The sequence below is a fragment of the Esox lucius genome, chromosome 12 (assembly GCF_011004845.1).
Source record: "Esox lucius isolate fEsoLuc1 chromosome 12, fEsoLuc1.pri, whole genome shotgun sequence".
Lineage (NCBI taxonomy): Eukaryota > Metazoa > Chordata > Actinopteri > Esociformes > Esocidae > Esox > Esox lucius.
Genome location: NC_047580.1, coordinates 22,993,274 through 23,013,593, shown reverse-complemented (window position 1 = coordinate 23,013,593; position 20,320 = coordinate 22,993,274). Strand labels below are relative to the sequence as shown.

The window sequence follows — 20,320 nt, the reverse complement described above, 5'->3', positions numbered from 1 at the left end:
GGAGCACTCCCTTTAAGAGTGTGCTCCTAATCTAAGCTCGTTACCTGTATAAAAGACACCTGGGAGCCAGAAATCTTTCTCATTGAGAGGGGATGAAATACATACTTCACTCATTAAAATGCAAATTAATGTCTTTTTTTTTTTTTTTACATGCGTTTTTCTGGATTTTGTTGTTGTTATTCTGTCTCTCACGTTTCAAATAAACCTATCATTGAAATTATAGACTGATAATAGGGGCTATGATTTCAGACAGCTACACCAAAAACAGGTGTACAGATCATCAAACTGTGTTAATTTCAAGGATCAACATTTTGGAGATCCGTCCACACCTCACTCACCTGAACTTAAAGGGGCCATGTGTAAGATTTTTACTGTGCTATGATTTAGATTTAGATTTGTTTAATTTTTATTGTTTAAATTCAGTCCTGTAAACATTACAGGCAGGATTCTACATTGAGCCCCTTTATTTACAGAAACAGGGGAGCTTTGAATGGGAACTAATTAAGTTGATAGGACGCAAGGAAATCATGCCCCATGTATATTTTTTTGTTATTTAAGCAAATGCACATGCAGGTTTTTTAGGACTGGCAAGATGTGGAGACTTTTTAAACAGGTCTCCAAATTGAGAAACAGACATGTTGATGACAATGGCCTTTGGAAAGGATATCAGAAAACAGCCTTATTAACCCCAAACCTGCATGCCTGGAGTTTGCTAAACAACATCGGCGATTACATTTGAAGGTACTTTGAACCAAAAATAGAGTCCTTTGGCCACACACACCATCATGGGTTTGGCATGAACAGGATGGGTACGCTGGAAAGAACCTCAAACCTACTGTTAGGTAAGGAGGGCCTTTTAAGTAGTCATTAAAAAAAATATACTTAAATACAATAGTCTCTGAAATAGTCTAGAACTCTGAAGTGCAAAAGAACGACCATGATGTAATATCCAGCTTTTGGTTTTCAGTGATAATTTAATCATACAAACATTCATTCAAACATACAGGAAAAAGGCTTTAATAACTTTGCTCTGACTCTTTACGGTCTCATGTGCTGCTTTAAAACTCTAGCTCGAAAGTCATCCATTCAACACCCCTGAAAGCTTCACAGAAAGAAAGAAAATATATATAAATTGACCATAAAATAAGCAAACGTATCACTCAATACATAAAGGACATTCAACTGTAAACAAAAAAAAGGTGAGGATGTGTTCCAAATGGCCCCTTGTTCTCTACATAGTGCATGCCATTTGACAGCTGAATTAGAGCACTATACAGTGAATATGGGTGATTTGGGAAGCACACAAGGAGATCAACTGGTTTTTGTTTTACTTTTACAATGAGGGAAATATTTCAATTTCAAGAGCACAAGCAATTGATCAAAGCTCAAGATATTACCAGAATCCTTAAACACCAACCATAACAGAGACAGATAAGCCATGCCAGGGGTGTGGTTCTGGAGAATGATGTGGATGTAACATTGTCTAAATACACCCAGGCATCCTCGGGGCAAAAGCTGTTTATGGCCAATATAAAGTAATGTACAAAACAGATGGAAAGATGACATACCATGAGGACCCGCATGTCGCCTTCTAAAATTCCAAAAGCGTGAAGACAACTGGCCGTCATAAGGAGCGATACTAAATTATGTCATGTTTGGGTTAGAGGCCAAACTATCAATGCATAGAGATTAGCCGGTTAGTGCAAGTAACTTAACACATTCTTTATAAAGACTCTTGAGGGACTAATGAATTGACTGCATGTACTAATAAATATTTCAAACTTATATTTTAAAATATTCATGTTCACGCAAGATGACACTGATTGCGATTTCAGAATTTACCTCACACTACAGACACAATTTACGTGTCTTTGGAATAAATGATCATTAACAAAATGTTTAGAAAATCCAATGAGAAAACACAATCAAACATTGTCATTTTCCATGCAAATGTGTAAGATCTTTGAGCAGGATAAACAAATATGCTTCAAAAACATCAGATCTACATTCAGCGAGAACATTCAAATTAATATGATAAAAGCAAAAACAAAATGTCACTGCTTTGACAAAATAGACTTATGCAATCTCACAGAACAAAGCCTGATGAAATCTAATCGAACCAAATTAAACCCATAGGATGGAGATTTAACCAACGTTCCAGGTATTGACCCAAAGTAGGAGGGTCCTTTCAGGAAATTATAGTTGAGGTTTATTTTTGTTGACAGGAGTTAGGAACTGCAATATTGATGAAGACCTCCCTCTAGTGGATGAATATGCTGTAACTTGAGAGGAACAGCACCAACCAAACATAATCAAAAGTGAACCCACAGCAAAGCGTGAACAGAATTTGCATGGTAATAAGCTGTTTTTCCTTTGATTTTACCAGATAAAAACAACAATACATGCATTTCAAGCTGCTGAATTTGCTGAATAAATCCTGTCTCTACAAAAGTATGATGTTAGGATACTGTGAAGTTAGGATACGCGAGTAGAAAGCGATTTCTTTTTTTAAAGTCAGTTTAGGAACTAGGGGATCTGTATGCAAAATAAATGGCTTTTCCTCCCTAGTCTCTTTCAAGTTGCACAACACACGCAGACACGCAAACACCCGCACGCAAACAGACTCCAATGCAAACGTAGGTGCGTGCGCGCGCGCGCACCCCCCCCCCGCCCCACACACACACACACACAAACACACACACACACATTTAATCACTGTAGTCTCGACTGCATTCGGATACAACAAAAAAAAAAGTAAAGATCCGAAAAAAACTAGTATCTAATTTATTTTAAAAAGATGTGTAGCACTCATTTTTAACTTAGCATTCACACATGCATACACTGGACGTGGGATGTTGTTGGTTGAGTCGTATGTTGGGAAAGAACAGAGCAGCTTTGTCTTCTGGTTTCTGTTTGTGTTGCGGTAAAGTGGAGAGGGACTTTGCATAAGTGTTTGTATGAATCACAGGATACTCCACCAGCCAAAAGTAAAGCCTCCTCCCTCATCAGTTGATGTGAATCCAGGACTCCCGTGCTGCCTGGCTGTGATGTTTCCCATGCTTTAAGACTGCCCAAAAGGATAGGGTCCGTGAATACCCTGTGGGGAAGACAAATTGTCAGTAACATATTTTAACATTACACCACAGGCAGAGCAATCAAATGGGACCTGCAGAGGAACCTAGAAGGGGAAATATTAAGGTAAAATCCCGAAAGATTCCTCCCTAGTCAAGGTGAGATACACTAGGCTCTTGTTCATCCATATACAAGATGTGGATTTCTCATTCTGTAAATGTTAGTCCTAAATGCACTCCTCCATTTATTGCAGAATAACTTTTTAGGGGGTATACCATCTTGGTACACTTTCCGTATAAAAATATTTGGCATTTGGTTAATCTCCTTAATGGCTCAATTCTAATCCCATAAATTCCTGATTGAGACGCCTGTTTAATAGCTGAATGTACATGCAGGAAATCACACACAGTAGGAGGGGAAAACATTGAGATGCTCGCAGAAATGAGATGTGAGATTAGAATATCAGATCCTGCTCAGACTAAACATTTCTTACAAGCAAGCTGAGGTTGTATTACATCTATGTGAATCTGTCTTTAAAGTAATTGTCAATTAATGTTCTGCAACATGTCAGGTTTGTTGTTTTGTGGGGACCCCAGGAAATTCTAAATGGGTCAGTGATGGACTGGGGAGGCATATACTTGGAGGGTCGCAGAGACCTCCACATGCTAGCCAACGGTATCCTGACTGCTGTTAGATGACTGTTGTTACGTCATTTTGTTCTCTACAAATTACACAATGTACAGTAAAGATTCTGGACTTATATTTCGTTGAACGAGACTCAAAAATTTTGAGCAGTGTACAATTACACAAACAGAGCACTTGTGACCAATAGTTCATAATAAAGTGCCACTCCAGTCACTACAAAACCTGATTTACTTAAAGGACTGTTCCATAGTGTCTCCACCACACCACAGCTGTTGTTGTTAGTAGTCCTAGTTATGCAAATTGCCAGGACTTTTTGACAATTTGAGCAGAAAGCGCTACTTCTGAACTTCTTACAAATTATATAGAAATTGTATAGAATAGGGGGGTCGCATTCTTTAGCTACATCACTGACCAACTACTAATAAAATATTAATTTCCCCTTCATGACATGCTAGCTAACATTTGTATGTCACTAATAATCATCATAAACATTGATTACTTGATCAAATAATTACTACCATGTTCAATTCAGTTTCTACGGAACACAGTTGCAAAACTGCGTGTTTCACAGATTCATGTTTGTCTAGGTTTGAAGTTAACCTGTAGCAACGTATTCTGTTCAGAGGAAGGGAGATGCGGTTATTAAAAGTTTATTTTTATAATTATGATACAATCATTGATGAGCAGGCTAATGACTACATCGGTTTTGAAATTATTCAGAATGATTCAGAGAAATCTCGTTTAAAAACAGAATATGTACTGTATGTAGATGTTCATTTACTATAAGCTATAGTTGACGAAAGTATTTTGGCTACATAGTACAGCTGTTTTTGAGCCTTTTGCTGGTGACCGATGGATGGAATTTTAATGTCTTATTTGGAGAGAATTTAAGTCATATTAGAGGAGTGTCTAACAAACTATGAGACAGGTCTACTTTTAGCTAACCTTGACCAAAAATAACTTTATTTTGATAGATTTTACACATGTTGTTAAGAGGTTTTGGGGAGTATGCCCAGACTCCCCGAAATGGGGCTTAGCAGCCCCCCCCCCCCCCCCCCCCCCCCCCACCCATGATTTTTTAGTAATGTCCCTGGAGGCCAGAGAACAGGCATGTGGTGAGGAAATTCAATTCATAAGAAACAAACTAAAATCCCATGCTCCTTAAAGTTTACAGATCTTGTACAAAACATACTTTTACCCTCTATCCTGGGTTCTTTAGTCTTTTATACTCATAAATATCTTTCAACAGTGAAAATTCCAAAAAAACTAGGACGTTTATAAACACTGAAGGACACAACTAAAAGGTTTGTTGTTACTCCACATAAGGCTTACCTGGCTGTAAGTCACTACTGATAGGTTGCTTTGGAGACCGTTTGTTGCTATAGTCACAGAATTGTGTGACAGTCCATTTTGTTCCTGCTGCATTTGGTCGGTTCCACCCTCCCAGGTGTCAGCGGGGTCCTTTAGGCTGCTGTCATCGTGGTGATTATCGTCACTGCTGCCGGCGTGTTTCCGTGGCGAGGCGAAGGGGTTGTAGTCTCCCTCAACGTTCCGGGCTGGCTGGGTGTTGAACTCTGCTTGGAAGGAGGAAAGCTGCTGCGTCACGCCCAGGAGGCCTCCCACCTCCACACTAAGGATCACCCAGATCACATCTACAGGGCAGAAACACACTTACTGTTACTTACAAGTTACTATTACAACTACTATTCTAACTACTATTGAGAATACGTTTTACTGTTGAGAATAATGTAATTCTCAATAGTAAAGCTGTAATAGTTACTATTATCTATTAGGTACTTCTATGAACTCACTAACTATTTGGAATATAGACATCGATATATATTTGATTGATGTATGTCGGCCATTAACACCTAGAATTGCATTGGTAACCAGTTATTAATAGGAATCGTAACATATTATTGTAATAACTGCAAAAGTACTAAAAGCAATAAATGGGTAATTATAAAATCTGAAATGCTGATTAGCTGAAATGTATGATTTTTGAGAACTTGTTAATGTTGGAATTGCGTTGGTAACCAGTTAACAATAGGAATATGGCATCTTGTGGGTTTGTGGAATGGCTATGTGCTGTTTCCAGCCACTCTTTGAAGTATCGTCTTAAGAAAAGCTCTTAGCCCAGGTATATTGACTATACAGTGAGGGAAAATATTATTTGATCCCCTGCTGATTTTGTACGTTTTCCCACTGACAAAGAAATGAACAGATTATACATTTTAATGGTAGGTTTATTCATTCAAACAGAATAACAACAAACAAATCCAGAAAAACCCATGTCAAAAATGTTTTAAATTGATTAGCATTTTAATGAGTGAAATTCAACCCCTCTGCAAAACATGACTTAGTACTTGGTGGCAAAACCCTTGGCATTCACAGAGGTCAGACGTTTCTTGTAGTTGGCCATCAGATTTGCAAACATCTCAGGAGGGATTTTGTCCCACTCCTCTTTGCAGATATTCTCCAAGTCATTAAGGTTTCGAGGCTGATGTTTGGCAACTCTAACCTTGAGCTCCCTGCACAGATTTTTATATGGAATTAAGGTCTGGAGACTGAATAGGCCACTCCAAGACCTTAATGTGCTTCTTCTTGAGACACTCCTTTGTTGCCTTGGCCGTGTGTTTTGGGTCATTGTCATGCAGGAATACCCATCCACGACCCATTTTCAATGTCCTGGCTGAGGGAAGAAGGTTCTCACCCAAGATTTGACGGTACATGTCCCCTTAGCAGAAAAACAACCCCAAAGCATAATGTTTCCACCTCCATGTTTGACGGTGGGGATGGTGTTCTTGGGGTCATAGGCAACTCAACAGTGAATTGAGTTGAAGCCAAAGAGCTCGATTTTGGTCTCATCTGACCACAACACTTTCACCCAGTTCTCCTCTGAATCATTCAGATGTTCATTGGCAAACTTCAGGCGGGCCTGTACATGGGCTTTCTTTAGCAGGGGGACCTTGCGGGCGCTGCAGGATTTCAGTCCTTCACGGCGTAGTGTGTTACAAAAAAATATTTCTTGGTGACTATGGTCCCAGCTCCTGTGGAGTTCTGGGCTGATTCCTCACCGTTCTCATGATCACTGCAACTCCACAAGGTGAGATCTTGCATGGAGCCCCAGACTGAGGGAGACTGACAGTTCTTTTGTGTTTCTTCCATTTGTGAATAATCACACTAACTGTTGTCACCTTCTAAACCAAGCTGCTTGGTGATGGTCTTGCAGCCCATTCCAGCCTGGTGTAGGTCTCCAATCTTGTCCCTGAAGTCCTTGGACAGCTCTTTGGCCTTGGCCATGGTAGAGAGTTTGGAATCTGATTGATTGATTGCTTCTGTGGACAGGTGTCCCTTTAAGAGTGTGCTCCTAATCTCAGCTTCTTACCTGTATAAAAGACACCTGGGAGCCAGACATCTTTCTGATTGAGAGGGGATGAAACACTTATTTCACTCATTAAAATGCAAATCAATTTATAACATTTTTTACATTCTGTTGTTATTCTGTCTCTCACTGTTCAAATAAACCTACCATTAAAATGATAGACTGATAATTTCTTTGTCAGTGGGCAAACGTATAAAATCAGCAGGGCATCAAATACTTTTTACCCTTACTTTATATATGTATAAAGGCATGCTGATGGGACTTTACAGAATGATCTTGAAAAATTGATGTTGAACCAAATTAATTGATTTACAATGGGTCAACTGATAAAATAAGTGTGAATCATTACCATACGTTTTTTAGGTTTGATCCACGTTATATTTTTTTTCAGTGTAAACTGTAATGAACAGTTAAAACAGTAGTGTGCATGTTGTCATGCTGGTAGCTAGATAACAGTCACTCACCCCCAAAGAAGAGTCCGGTGGCGGTGCACATCCTCCACTGACCCTGGTACATGCCAGGGGCCACAGGGCTGCGCATCTGCACACTGACGTCAGCCATCTCCTGGGGTTCTAATGAGCGCACCAACACCATGTTCACATGACCAAACTGGTCCCCCCCAACATACTTCAGACATACCCCAGGGGGCCACGACTCAGCACCTGTAAGTGACAAACATGGCTCACCAATAAACATATTGATCATAACCGTATATGGCAGAGTGCTGTGGACTGTAAGTCCCGTAGCTGGTAAAAATCCATAGCTTCTTTGGGATGCTGTTTAAGGAGAAGCCCCCCCATTGTTAAATCAACCTTTATTTGATCATTTCCACTTAAGTTTACATGAAACAATTTCTGTGCTTCTAGCTGATCCCACAAACAATTTCTTAATATTTTGTTAGGCCTACAGAAAAAACCTATTGCACTAGCATGTTCCCAGCAATTCCATATGAAAATGAGTCTAGAAACTTAATATAATTTTTCTAAACATTGTGGATTTGTGTGTCCGTTTTTTCAGTGGAGACATCATCAAGAATTATATTCTGATTAAACATAAGTCTATTTAGTAGGTGTTGTAGCATTTAATAGCATGCTTAGACAGTTTTTACATTTTAATCAATGACAAGGGATATCTCAACAAAATGTTACAGACAATTTTGTTATGGACCAATATGAAAAGTGGTTTGGAGGATCAGTTACAAGCACAGAAAGTGTGAAAATCAGGCCACATGTAAAAATAAGTGACCTTCCGCTTCACTATTCATCTGGGAATTCAAAGCCTGAAAGCTATAAAAGCAAAGTCCTGTCAACACTGTCTGTGCCTGGGTGAAACTCTTGAAAGGTATTTTCACTTCAACCAACCTGTGTTCTGTATCCTCCAAGTCTTTGTGAAAGGCGTGTCAGGGGGTACAGATTCCCCCTCTCCGATCGTCACATCCCCAACAAAGGACATGCATGGAGCATTAATGTTGGGGCTTTCAAAGTCATAGTAGGCCCCGATGGCTGCTTGTAAGTTCCTGAGAGATGTAACCAATGGTGGAAAGGAGTAGATCAGTTAGGAGAGTTCAACAATTCCTACATTGGCTCACTGAATGGAGGTTGAAAAAAAGGGGAAAGTCAAGCAAAGTCAGAAGGATAAAACAATACATTCATGGAAAAGAAAGGATTGTTTATGGGACAACTTAAAAAGGAGCACATTTTAGTAACTAGTCCACAGGGGTGGGATTTTCTCAAATACTAAATACTATACGGATCACATAACTAGGAGGCTGTGACTCTAAATTAAGATAGGAAAGAACCTGGCTGCAAAAGTCGTATTGGATGGCGCAGAATGGTGAATCGCTAATGATGATGTGGTTGGTAAACCAAAACGTTGCCAATGTCTTTGCCAAGAATTCTCTATCAACAGTTAGTTTAAGTGAATAAGCTAGAAACCACATACACAACCATCAGGATAACTTAATTTGTTATCATTGTAAAAAAAAAAAGCTAAACTGTCATGCTTGTGTCAAAAAGTCACAAGAAGCGATCAACAGACACCGGTTCGAACAAAATTATTATCCCTGAACCTTTCCTAGGATAGTCAATGCCCCTGCAACTAACACATAGGCCTGCAGGAAACACTGCAGAAAAAAAAAGAAATACAATGAATGAAGAATCAATGTACCAAAACCTTAGCTCAAGTAGAGAACAGATACTTCATACTGGCACTCGTGGTGGCATTTTATCATCTCTTAGTTGTTAAGATTTTACACAGTTTACTTAATGTCTTTCAAGAATGATATGGTATATTTCACAGGAAAGTTTTGAAAAACAGAGGAAAGAGTTTTAGGGCAGAAGAATCATTGTCTCATCTAAATCTCTAGACATTTTTTAAATATCCAAAAATATATATGTTTACAGCTATTGTAAGCTGGTTGACCAAAAGTGAAAGTAAAACTTTGTTGTTGCTGTAATTCGGTCATCTTCCTATCTGATGGTGGGTGTTGAAATTATTCTCCTTGTGCATTTTGAGGCGGAATTACTAAAAAGAAACGCATGAAGCAGATAGCTAAGAAAAGTAAAGGGGGGGGGAGACAAACCTGCATATGGAAAGGAGCTTCTGGACCCATAGTGCCAGAGTGTAAATAAATAGAAAAGCTGGATCTGAAGACCTTCATTTAATTTACTACACCAATGAAACTTGTACTGCCTCCAGGAACTCCTAACACACTGAAGGGAGATGGGCAAGACCTATTGAAGCCACCACCCAAAAAATATTTTTTATTTGGCTAGAAACGTTAAAATATTGGGCACTACATGATTAATGTTTCTTGCTCTGATTTTCTAGATGTTTTTAGGGGATCCACAACAAAAAACAAGTGGAAAGATGAGAAGATAAATGGGAACCACTGTTTAAATGTATGTTTGTTCACCTCCAGTCTGAGTTAGTACATAGACACGTCTATCTTTTCTAAGGAGTTTTAAAAGAACAAAACGACCAGTATTCCTGGGAGTTTTATTGTAAAATGTTAAGCGCAACAACTGTATAAAGAAAACTGAAAGTGCTCTGTTTAATGGCAAATTATTTCATAGCTCCCAGCGACTATATGCGTAACCCTGGTTGTATGTACCAAGCTCAGTCTTTAACCATACTCTCTAATCAAGCTATGCCACATTGGGCCGCGACCCCTGGATTAGAAAACAATGCATAAAAAAACATGTTGACATAAGGTTGAACGTGTTCACCATTGAACACGGGGGGGGGGCGGGGGCAGGGGCAGCAAACCGTCAAACTACACAAGTTATGTAATAAAGATATTTAATTTAAATGTTTTACTGGTACTACAGAATGATTTCACATGAACCTAAACTGAAAAGTATTTTTTCAACAAGGTTAGGTTAGGTAGCGGAGTTATTACACTCACGCTCACTTTTGGGGGTTGAGGACCGATAAGCTATGAGGACTGCAGCTCCAACTTCAATGTAATGTGGGGCTATTGTTTTTGTTGTTGAAATCCGCATTTTCTGATAAAAATTTAATTGTATGTACACTTATGAGAGTATACTGTACACAGTTGCAACCAAGGAAGGACTTTCCTCACTCTGCTGTAAATAATTAGCTAGTTAGCTAACGTTAGCAAGTAAGTAACCCAATATAATACATTTTCCCTCAAATAATGACCAAAATATATAATATTGTGTTGGCTCTTTGACGTTTAAATAAAAAGAAAGTCACAAGTAAAGTGTTGACTATCCGATATGGATCAATATTATAAACTTAGCTAGCTAGCGAAGTTAACATAACCAGTCAGAGAGGCCACAGTCCCCGAGCTCACCAATTGGTCATGTCCAGAAAAAAGGCGCATCCAGCGGGGTTCAGTTGAAACCCAAGCAGTCTCTGAAACTCGGCTATGAGGATGTCTTTATCGGTAGTGCCCATGCAGCTGAATTTCTGCATAAGCTCCGGGTCTAGGTCCAAATCCATGCCCTCCATCGCGGATTTCCCTGGACAGACACAGGGTTCCTTTCCTAATTTAGTCCGAGGCCTCAATCTGTCATAACAAACTCAACGACAACCCAAATGCGCATGACAGTTGCAATCCCAATGCTATGCTACCACAGATAGACTGAGATAGACATGGAGACAGATCGGTCACCGGATGTATCAGTCCGAATCGCTATGTCGTCATTTCCAGTCTTCACAGGGAGAGGACGTCCAGTGGCCGGGCAGTAAATGCGTGTGGTGGTGCGAGTTCTAACCGAACCGTAATTCAGACTAATTACACACTTAAAGCCTACACTACACCTGATCTCAGTAGTTTTCTGTTTTCGTAAGAATGTTTTACGAACAGGGTGGACAGCCTTTGCCAACGTTTCTGTATTTGGAAGTACTGCAGAGGGAATTAAGTTGTTGCCCACGCGCAATTGACAGAGGGCTAGTTTTGTACGTACCTCTTTCATGAACGTACAAGAACGCGCCTACATTGCTCATTATTAGCTCGTGCTTGGCTCTCCTGGGTTATCGTATGACTATCAAGCACCGGTGTGCTTTCTTGGTTTAGTTACATAAATCTTGGATTACGTCTTCTAGTCATGACCTTGGGCGCGTACGAAAGAATCACTTTTGCAAGCACGTTAATTAACGTTGGTCATGGCGTTTCAAAGTGTATTTTGGTATAATAGTTTTTGCAGATTGTTGATGGGATGAATGTAACAAACACAATGTGATCAAATGTTTTGAAGTTTTGACAGCAGTTGCCTTCAAGTTGCAGCAATTGCTTTTCATTAAGTGCACATACCATTCAGCCTTCACCTATTTAACAGAAGGCATTGTCAACTACTCACTATGGTGGTTTTTGTTGAACCACAGGAATGGGACCGAAAATGAAACCAACATTCTACACATTCTTCTTACTTCTTTCTAACTCAGAGCTACCCATACTTGACCAAAGTTTTAAATCACTGAACTCAGCCATACAGTACAACGGCCTTAATTCATGTATATATGGACCAATTAATGTAATATTCCATTTACACACATATAACCAGTTTCATGTGATGAGAGATCTACATTGTTTAAAAAAAAAATCCCCCACATTTTCAAATGAGCTTTGCTGTACTAAAACCTTGGCTTATGTATATAACTGTTGTTCCCTGAGGGAGGCAACTATGTCTCACAATGGGGAACACACATCAAGCATGTCTATGAATACCAATATAATCACACCTAATGAATCCCTATAGGTGTATAGTAGCCCCATCTCCCGTGCAATAAAATACCCATCTGTATTCACTGTATTCCCTGAATTCGGGAAACACTCCCCACTGTATGAAATGGCATGGGCCCCAAAAGGTGTGGCACCTCATGTCCTCTTAGGGAACAAAGGTAATACAAAGAACCCAAGATTCCCTGTCAGCCAATCACCTCGGTGCCACAAAGGGGACAAAACATAGTCCAGCTAACCTGGAGTGGCAAAATGCTGATGTAAGCAGGCAGAGGCAACCTCTTATTTTAGGACATATCAACAGTGGAAAAATAATTGCCCAGCCCCAAAACCATTGGAAGCAAACAAGTACATCTGCAACTGAACTAAGTAGCGCAGAAACGCCGCCAGCCCTGTCACCAAGCGCCAAAGGCCTGCGACAGATACATAGAAGGACCTAACTGAGGGAGCCCCAGCGGTGCATGCCGTCACTTTCAGGGGGAGGCTTCTGTCTCAGAAATAACCCCCAGCTTCCTGTTTGTTCATTTATCCCCTTACCTTACTCCAGTAACAACTTTGCAACGTTTTTTGGTTTCTTACTATTTGCAATCAATAATGTATGTAAATTGGTCTGTTTAAGCTAATGACTAAAATTAAACTGAGACCCCTCAATCCTCTGCCGAATGTATTTGATGTAATACCGGGAATTTAGGGTAGTGGCGCTGCAGTTATTATAAGGACTCACGTGAGGACGGACCTCCTCTTGCCTTGAAAACAATCGTTGTCTTTGGGTTCCGGTTAAGGAAGAAAGCTTTTCAACGTTTGTTGTTAGCCAGACTGCTCAAAATGCCGAAGTAAGTGTCCGTGCGTTTTATTTCAGTCCAATTTTCTTGTATTTAAAAAAAAAAGCCATATTGAGCTAAATTAAGCTTGAACATGAATATAGTAGCTGGCTAATTCAACCGACTTTCAGCTAGACATTTACTGTAGCTAATAAAACCTCTGGCTGGAAAGGACGTGGAGCCAGGCAGCAGCAGTAGCTAACAGTAGTGTTTCAACCATTATGATTTTCTACCCAGATGTTTGCTAGCTAGTTGAATTAGTTTTCTTATCGGGAGCTCATACATGTATTCCAACGTTGCATCGAGGTTTTTTCTCTAGTTTGCCTACATTTATCAATTTGCTCTAACATGTGTCTTTATCCATCAGGTTTTATTGTGATTACTGTGACACTTACTTAACGCATGACTCGGTAAGTCTGTATAACATTGCTTATGGTGGCTATTTCCTGATTACATTCCTGCCCCCTTTCAGATTTTCTTTCTTCAAATTTTGCCAATGTTTTCAGATCTTCATCTAAAATCTGACATTAAATTAATGGAGCTAGAGTGAACAAAATGTTGTTCATTTTGTTCCAGATGTTTAATTGGCAACGTTATGACATAATTGCAAAGAGTTGTTTTTACTCCTTTGCGCTAGGTGCAGTTACTTGAGATGCTATATACTCTTGCATGTGCAACTTTATACTTCATATTTCTCTTTATAGGTTCTGCCACAACATTTCAATAGTTTGTCTGAACGCCAAATAGATCATTCCATAATGTCTTTTTAGTTTGTCCTTCAGAAAGTCTGATCAGACTTGCTTATGTATTGTGTGTCATTTTATTTCTGCTTGACCTAGATGTGCTTTTCCTTCATCTCACTGATGGATGACCTTAAACTGTCCTTTAGAATTATCTGATAAAGAGTAGAAATAATGATTCCTTCAGTAAAGGCAAGTTGTCCAGATCTTGTTGCAGCAAAGTATTGTTGAAACATCAAACTACCATTTTATATGGGATCTATACTGTTGAATGCAATCTTTAGGACCTGTGTTACCCAAAAGAGTGTTGATAGAATGTCAAGTTTTCTTTAAAGTCATGGGTCCTGTTATGTCTGCTAAAAACCAAGCACTGCATTCCACAGAATTTACTCCATTTCAATGGTCAAACATTAGTGTAGTGTACTGTTTTGAGGGTGCCATCAATGATGGAACCATGAGTTTTGTTAATAAAAAAAAATGTATATTAGCCTTGTAAATGTTCAAACCAAAGCCTAATTGATATGATGTGGTGGACCTATAAAGAGCTGTTCAATAACCCACAATTGGTGTAGTTAAAGGAGTTTTACATGATTGGTCCTAACACCTCCATGGGATGTAAGAGAAGGATGTGATCATAAGTAGTTATAGCAGCTAAAGTTGGCACAAACAGATTAAGGGGGCAATCTCACTATTTTACTGGAGGCATTGGGTGTTGCATACCTTTTCTAGTGTATGCAACACCGTTTTCTATAGTCCCATTCAGGGGTAGGCAACCCTGTCCCCGAAGTTCCACAGGTTCTACACGTTTTTAGTCTCAATTACACTATGCACCCATCAGACCATTCATCACTTCACTACCTACATTTGAACACCCGGGCCTGGTTTCCCAAAAGCATTTTGTATATTTTAACAATCATTGTTATGTTGATTAGTTAGATATAGGTTATGTACAGTAAAATCAGCATATGTTACTTTTATTTATCACAAAGCACATGTATTACAAAAACAGCAGTAGGTCTACATTTTTAAAGATCAGGTTGTTGTCTTGACCCCTTTTTGGTTAGAGTATGCCATAAAAATCCCATGGGCATGAAGTTTGAGTAAATGGCACAACCAGGTTTTGGTATTCAGCGATGACCAGCTTCTCTCTTTCCTGCACTTCACAACTGGGGTTGCCTGTCCCTGCTCTGTTTTATATACAGATTGAACCCAATGCTGACCTAAAACGTGTACATTGATTATTTGTTTGGTAGCCTTCTGTGAGGAAAACCCACTGCAGTGGCCGCAAACACAAAGAAAATGTAAAAGACTACTACCAGAAATGGATGGAAGAGCAAGCACAGTCTCTTATTGACAAAACAAGTGAGTCATACAAAAACAATCATTTGACCTGTATGTTAACTTGAGTTAAACATCCTAGATGAAAACTTGGAATAAATGCTAAAATGTCAGTTGTTCAAACTTTGTGATTTTCTTTCTCTTAGCTGCTGCTTTCCAACAAGGGAAGATTCCTCCAACACCATTCCCAGGAGCCCCACCTCCAGGGGGTGCCATGATCCCCCCACCAAACCTGAGTAAGGGCACTAGCACCACATGTTCGGCAGGAAGCATAGTGGTTAGAGCAGATGACAACCAAAGGGTTGCTAGATTGAGTCCCACAGCAGTTAAAATGAGAAGTTTATGTTCTGTCCCAGACTAAGATAGTCAACTCTAATTGCTACCAGGTTTGTTTCTGTAAATGAGAATGTTTGCTCATTAAATGTTCCTCATAAATTAATGGGGGTAGACAACGGGTCCAGAAATGATTATCGTGTGCAAAAATACATTGCTGCTAATAAAGGTCTGAGTTTTGAGAGCTGGTTATAGCAATAGAACTCAGGTTTATGAGTGTTTTACCTATGTAGTGTTCCTTCAAAAGTGAAGGGTTAACACATTTTTAGGTGGCCTTTTCAATGGTGCAAAAATTCCAAGGGATTGGCCAACATTAGTAGTAGGGAAACTTGCAATTGAATGTTACATATACTTTATTGAAATTAAGTCCTGAGTTTGATCCTTCACTTTTGTAAAGACATGTTTTTAAGGTTTTAGTTCAGACCTGTGTTATTGCATGGCGGGGGGAATAAATTACCCCACTGCTGATCTGGAGGTTGTCTGAATCAGTTTGTTGCTCCTACTAAATGAACTGGGCCTTAAGAAACTCTCCGGATACTTATTGTTAATGTTTACCAACAGATGGCCCCCCACGTCCAGGGATGCTCCCAACACCCCCAATGGGTGGTCCTCCAATGATGCCCATGATGGGTGGTATGGGACCGCCCCCACCTGGAATGATGGGTGGACCAGGTACAATTAAGTCCTCAGACTCCTTGTTTGTATGGCATGTAGATTAAACAAGTGAAGTGTACTTTGCAGATATTGCTGAGAAAACCACCCAACATATTTAACTAAAGGCTGAATGTGAAAATGGCAATTCTTGAAACCACCAGCAGATGTATTTTTTTGGTCATTGTTATTTTTCCACATTTTCAGGTATGCGACCTCCAATGGGAGGCCGAATGCAGATGATGCATGGACCTCATATGATGCGACCTCCTGGTCACCCAATGATGGTGCGGCCAATGATGGCAAGGCCAGACCGATAAACTCTTAGAAATCCTCCAACACACACTATGGGATTGGTCCACATGATCAGTAAATTGTATTGTCTCACTTATCCCCTAATATCGGTTTGATTAGGAACATCTGTGGTTGATGAAAGTGAATTCCAATTATGGTAGCTGACAAATCAAGTAGCCATTTGGTTGTAACATTATTGCAAGTTTTGCTTCCAACTGCAACCATGTGGATTTGAAGTTGTGGCTCTGTGCTGATCCTGTGGAACTAACCCTTTAGCAAATCCATTTCCACTCAACAACTGTCTCATGGACTTAATTTTACATAATACTGGTCATCTTGTCTTGCTGTACACCCATCCCTTTTTCTGGATGGATTTCATTTTTATTGTGCTACTGATTTTTATAATGATCCCCTCTGCTTATTCAAGTTTACCTTCACGTTATTATTAGGTTGGTGTTTCGGCCCAAGCTAAAGACAAGATGAGTGTATGAAAAGATTGTTGAATGGGTTATATCATTCACCTATAGGTGTATTATAAGGTCTACATTTTTAATTTGGCGTTTTTTATTTTTACTTGGCAGTATCAGTCAGATGACCCATTGTATTAAGTTCTTTTTCTACCATTTTTACAAGCTTATCCAATTGACTGTGAATTTATTGTATTACGGTCTATTAAACAAAAATGAAACCTTTTGTGTTCAGTGACATTTTCATCTTAATGTTTGTGAAGGAAACATGTGTTAATGTTTGGTTACCAAGTTAAACATTTTGTCATTTGAACAAGGCTGGGCTTGTACAAGGTCATTCTAAAAATATGCACTTGTCAGTTACATCGCAGCAACAGAAACAAGGGAGTGAATAAAAAATGAAGGACAGTACTAAAAGATAACATGAATTAATCAGAGGGTGGTCTGAGTAACGTGGCATGTTTTTACATGTGTATCAGCTTGGGATTTTCTTTTAAATGTGCAGTAGTTCGAGCAAGAATCATGAATAAATAGTAAACAGGAGTTGTGTGTTGTCAGTTTACAGTGCCTATAGAAGGACTACACCCACTTAGGTCTTCTATTTACAGGTGCATCTCAATAGTGTGGGAAAATTCATTTGTTTCTGTAATTCAAATCAGCAACTGACATTTTCATATATTCTAGATTCCTTACACACAAAGTGAAACATTTAAAGCCTTTTTTATGTTGATTAAGGCTTGCAGCTCATGGAAATCAAAAATCCAGTATCAATATAAAATATTTTTAGATCCTGGATTTTTGATTTCTATGAGCTGTAAGCCATAATCATCAACAGTGAAACAAAAAAGGCTTCAAATGTTTCACTTGATGTGCAATGAATCTAGAATATATGAAAGTGTCACTTTATGATTTGAATGATGTGAGAAAAGTTTAAGATGCACCTGTATATGTGGGATTAATAAAGATTCAGTTTTGGTAATTTCCACGACTGTTGATATTCAATAGCAAGTATCTCGCTATGTGAACACAGAGGAATGTAAAACTAGTGATGGCCATTCGAGGATTCATTGGCGTTATTTTAGCAGTAGGATTTTATGCTGGCAGCACTTAGATTTTCTTTATCACAATAAAAGGAATCATTGAAATGTATAAGGCAATAGAGTTAATCTAGTCTGTGAAAAAGAACAGACAACATTGGAAGAGATTAAACATAAAATGTACAGACTAGATTAACTGTATTATTTTATATATTTCAATGATGGCTTTTATTTTGAAAAAGAAAATCTGAGTTAGCACTGCTAGCATAATATCCTGCTGCTAGAAGAATGATAATGAAGCCTCGACTGGCCATCACTACTAAGGACATCCCTGGTGGCCTCCAGTGTGGGGAGTTAGGAATTGGTGATGCCTGGTGTGCAGATAGAGCTATACTTGGTGAGAGTTTGGAGGGAACAAATGTTTTCCGTGTTGCGGATAGACATTTTGTAAATGGTGCATAAGTTATTTAATTCTACATGTTGGAGAAGCATATTTGTTGCGTAGTATATTATTTATATTAACATGTTCCGGAACTTAAAATATGTTTATAAAAATACATAACCGTATTGCACATTCCAGTTCAATAAAGGTTTTACACTGCTCAAAAAAAGTAAGGGAACACTTAAATTACACATCGGGTCTCGAAGAATGAAACATATTAAAGATCAAAATCTTTACTGTACATTGTGTAATTCATTGAGAACGGTCAATGGAAACCAAAATCAAATTCAAACTCACACCAACAACTAGCATGTGGAGGTCTGTGCAACCATCCAAGGATATGCCTCCCCAGACCATCACTGACCCACCGCCAAACCCGGTCATGCTGGATGATGTTGCAGGCAGCATAACGTTCACTACAGTGTCACCAGACTCACATCTGTCACGTGTTCATTGTGAACCTGCTCTCATCTGTGAAGAGAATGGGGCACCAGTGGCAGTCCTGCAAGTTCTTGTGTTCTCTGATGAATGCCAATCGCGCTGCATGTTGCTGGGCTGTGAGCACAGATCCCACTAGAGGACGTCAGGCCCTCATGCCACCCTCATGGAGTCTTTTTCTGACAGTTTGGTCAGAAACATGCACAGCAGTAGCCCGCTAGATGCTCTGGCAGTGCTCCGCCATGCATAAAGGAGCAGATACCGGTCCTGCTGCTGGGTTGTTGCCCTTCTATGGCCCTGACCAAACCTTCTTGTGAGAGCTGGACTGCCTGAGCAACCTGAATGGGCTGCAGGTACCACCTCATCCTACCAGTAGTGGCGAGGACACTAGTAAATCACAAAACTAGAGAAGAATCAGTCAGGAAGGATAATGAGAGAGCAATTGTCTGTGGCCACCAGCTGCAAATCCATTCCCTTTTTGGGGGTTGTCTTGCTGTTGCCTCTCCAGTTCACCTTTTGTCACTTTCATTAACATTGACATTGATTCACAATCGTTTATGCTTCCTAACTGAACAGATTGATATCCCTGAAGTTTAATTGACTTAGTGTTATCCTGTAATGATTACATATTCCCTTAATTTTTTTGAGCAGTGTGTAGTAGAGTAAGGCGAATGAAATCACTTACCATGCAAAACATTGTCAACCAAGAGTGACTAAGTAGATTAAGTGCCTCTATAGCCACTAGAGGGAGCTGTTTACCTTTATTTTGTGTTTATTTGTGTGTCTGTACACTGTTTCCTGTGGATGTGTTCGAATATGTGACCATTCACCATACCAATCACCATATCTGCCATTCAGTCTTCAAACGCGTCGTTTCCTCATGAATTTGAGTTAATGCCAGATCAATGGGGGAAATGAATCACGTTATAGAACAATTTGCCAGTGATGATTATTGCTAAACCCGAATGTTCAGCTGAACAGATTGCAGTATTGTCTTTTTCAAAATAAAAGTGCCGCTGATGTGCTTTATAGCGTGGCCGGCTGTAGGCCGAAGTTGACGAGTGAAGTCGTGGAGGAGCTATATTTACACCACAAAGATTGAAAAGTATATTCTGTTTATCAATGCCATTATATTATTTTTGGACAGAACGGTATAATAAATTGCCTGGTCCCTCTTTTTCAAGTTATGCTTGAAATACGTGCTATGCATAATCTGCGTATAAGTCTGGGAAACTGTCACATATCTTTATGCCATGTAATCTATTAAAGTAATTTGACTGATTTAAATTACTTTCAACTTGATTTAACATTGCTGTAGAATAAAATGTTCAATCTGCTGACTGCGTGAATCATTTTGATCCTTTCAAAGAACTCAGACTTGAAATGTAGCGATCTATTTTGCATGACATTTCCGTTTGAGTCGTCAGGCAATTTATGTGCATCGTAAAGAT

At 39.3% G+C, this 20,320-nt stretch overlaps 2 protein-coding genes across 2 annotated transcripts; one reads left to right on the top strand and one right to left on the bottom strand.

Annotated features, from left to right (window-relative positions):
- Window positions 1-954: 954 nt before the first annotated feature.
- On the bottom strand, window positions 955-11,274 carry LOC105022749 (inflammation and lipid regulator with UBA-like and NBR1-like domains). Its single transcript, XM_010891433.5, has 5 exons — window positions 10,920-11,274; window positions 8,464-8,618; window positions 7,567-7,764; window positions 5,050-5,369; window positions 955-3,097 (listed from the first exon to the last, which is right to left on the bottom strand). Exons 1-5 carry the CDS (start codon window positions 11,075-11,077, stop codon window positions 3,062-3,064), a joined length of 867 nt encoding a protein of 288 aa, XP_010889735.1. The 5' UTR covers window positions 11,078-11,274; the 3' UTR covers window positions 955-3,061.
- A 1,767-nt stretch (window positions 11,275-13,041) lies between these two features.
- On the top strand, window positions 13,042-17,178 carry LOC105022750 (U1 small nuclear ribonucleoprotein C). Its single transcript, XM_010891434.4, has 6 exons — window positions 13,042-13,141; window positions 13,497-13,539; window positions 15,123-15,231; window positions 15,354-15,443; window positions 16,102-16,212; window positions 16,399-17,178. The coding sequence occupies exons 1-6, from the start codon at window positions 13,134-13,136 to the stop codon at window positions 16,509-16,511; spliced, it is 474 nt and encodes a 157-aa protein (XP_010889736.1). The 5' UTR covers window positions 13,042-13,133; the 3' UTR covers window positions 16,512-17,178.
- Window positions 17,179-20,320: the final 3,142 nt, after the last annotated feature.

Bases quoted from the DNA above. Each gene is read 5' to 3' on its own strand.
- LOC105022750 (XM_010891434.4), top strand. The intron at 13,540-15,122 runs GTAAGTCTGTAT...TTTGTTTGGTAG, and splicing joins CTTACTTAACGCATGACTCG to CCTTCTGTGAGGAAAACCCA. The intron at 15,232-15,353 runs GTGAGTCATACA...TCTTTCTCTTAG, and splicing joins GTCTCTTATTGACAAAACAA to CTGCTGCTTTCCAACAAGGG.
- LOC105022749 (XM_010891433.5), bottom strand. From the start codon at position 11,077: ATGGAGGGCATGGATTTGGACCTAGACCCGGAGCTTATGCAGAAATTC. The intron at 5,370-7,566 runs GTGAGTGACTGT...TCTGCCCTGTAG, and splicing joins CACCGGACTCTTCTTTGGGG to ATGTGATCTGGGTGATCCTT. The intron at 3,098-5,049 runs GTAAGCCTTATG...TCTTCCCCACAG, and splicing joins CAGTAGTGACTTACAGCCAG to GGTATTCACGGACCCTATCC.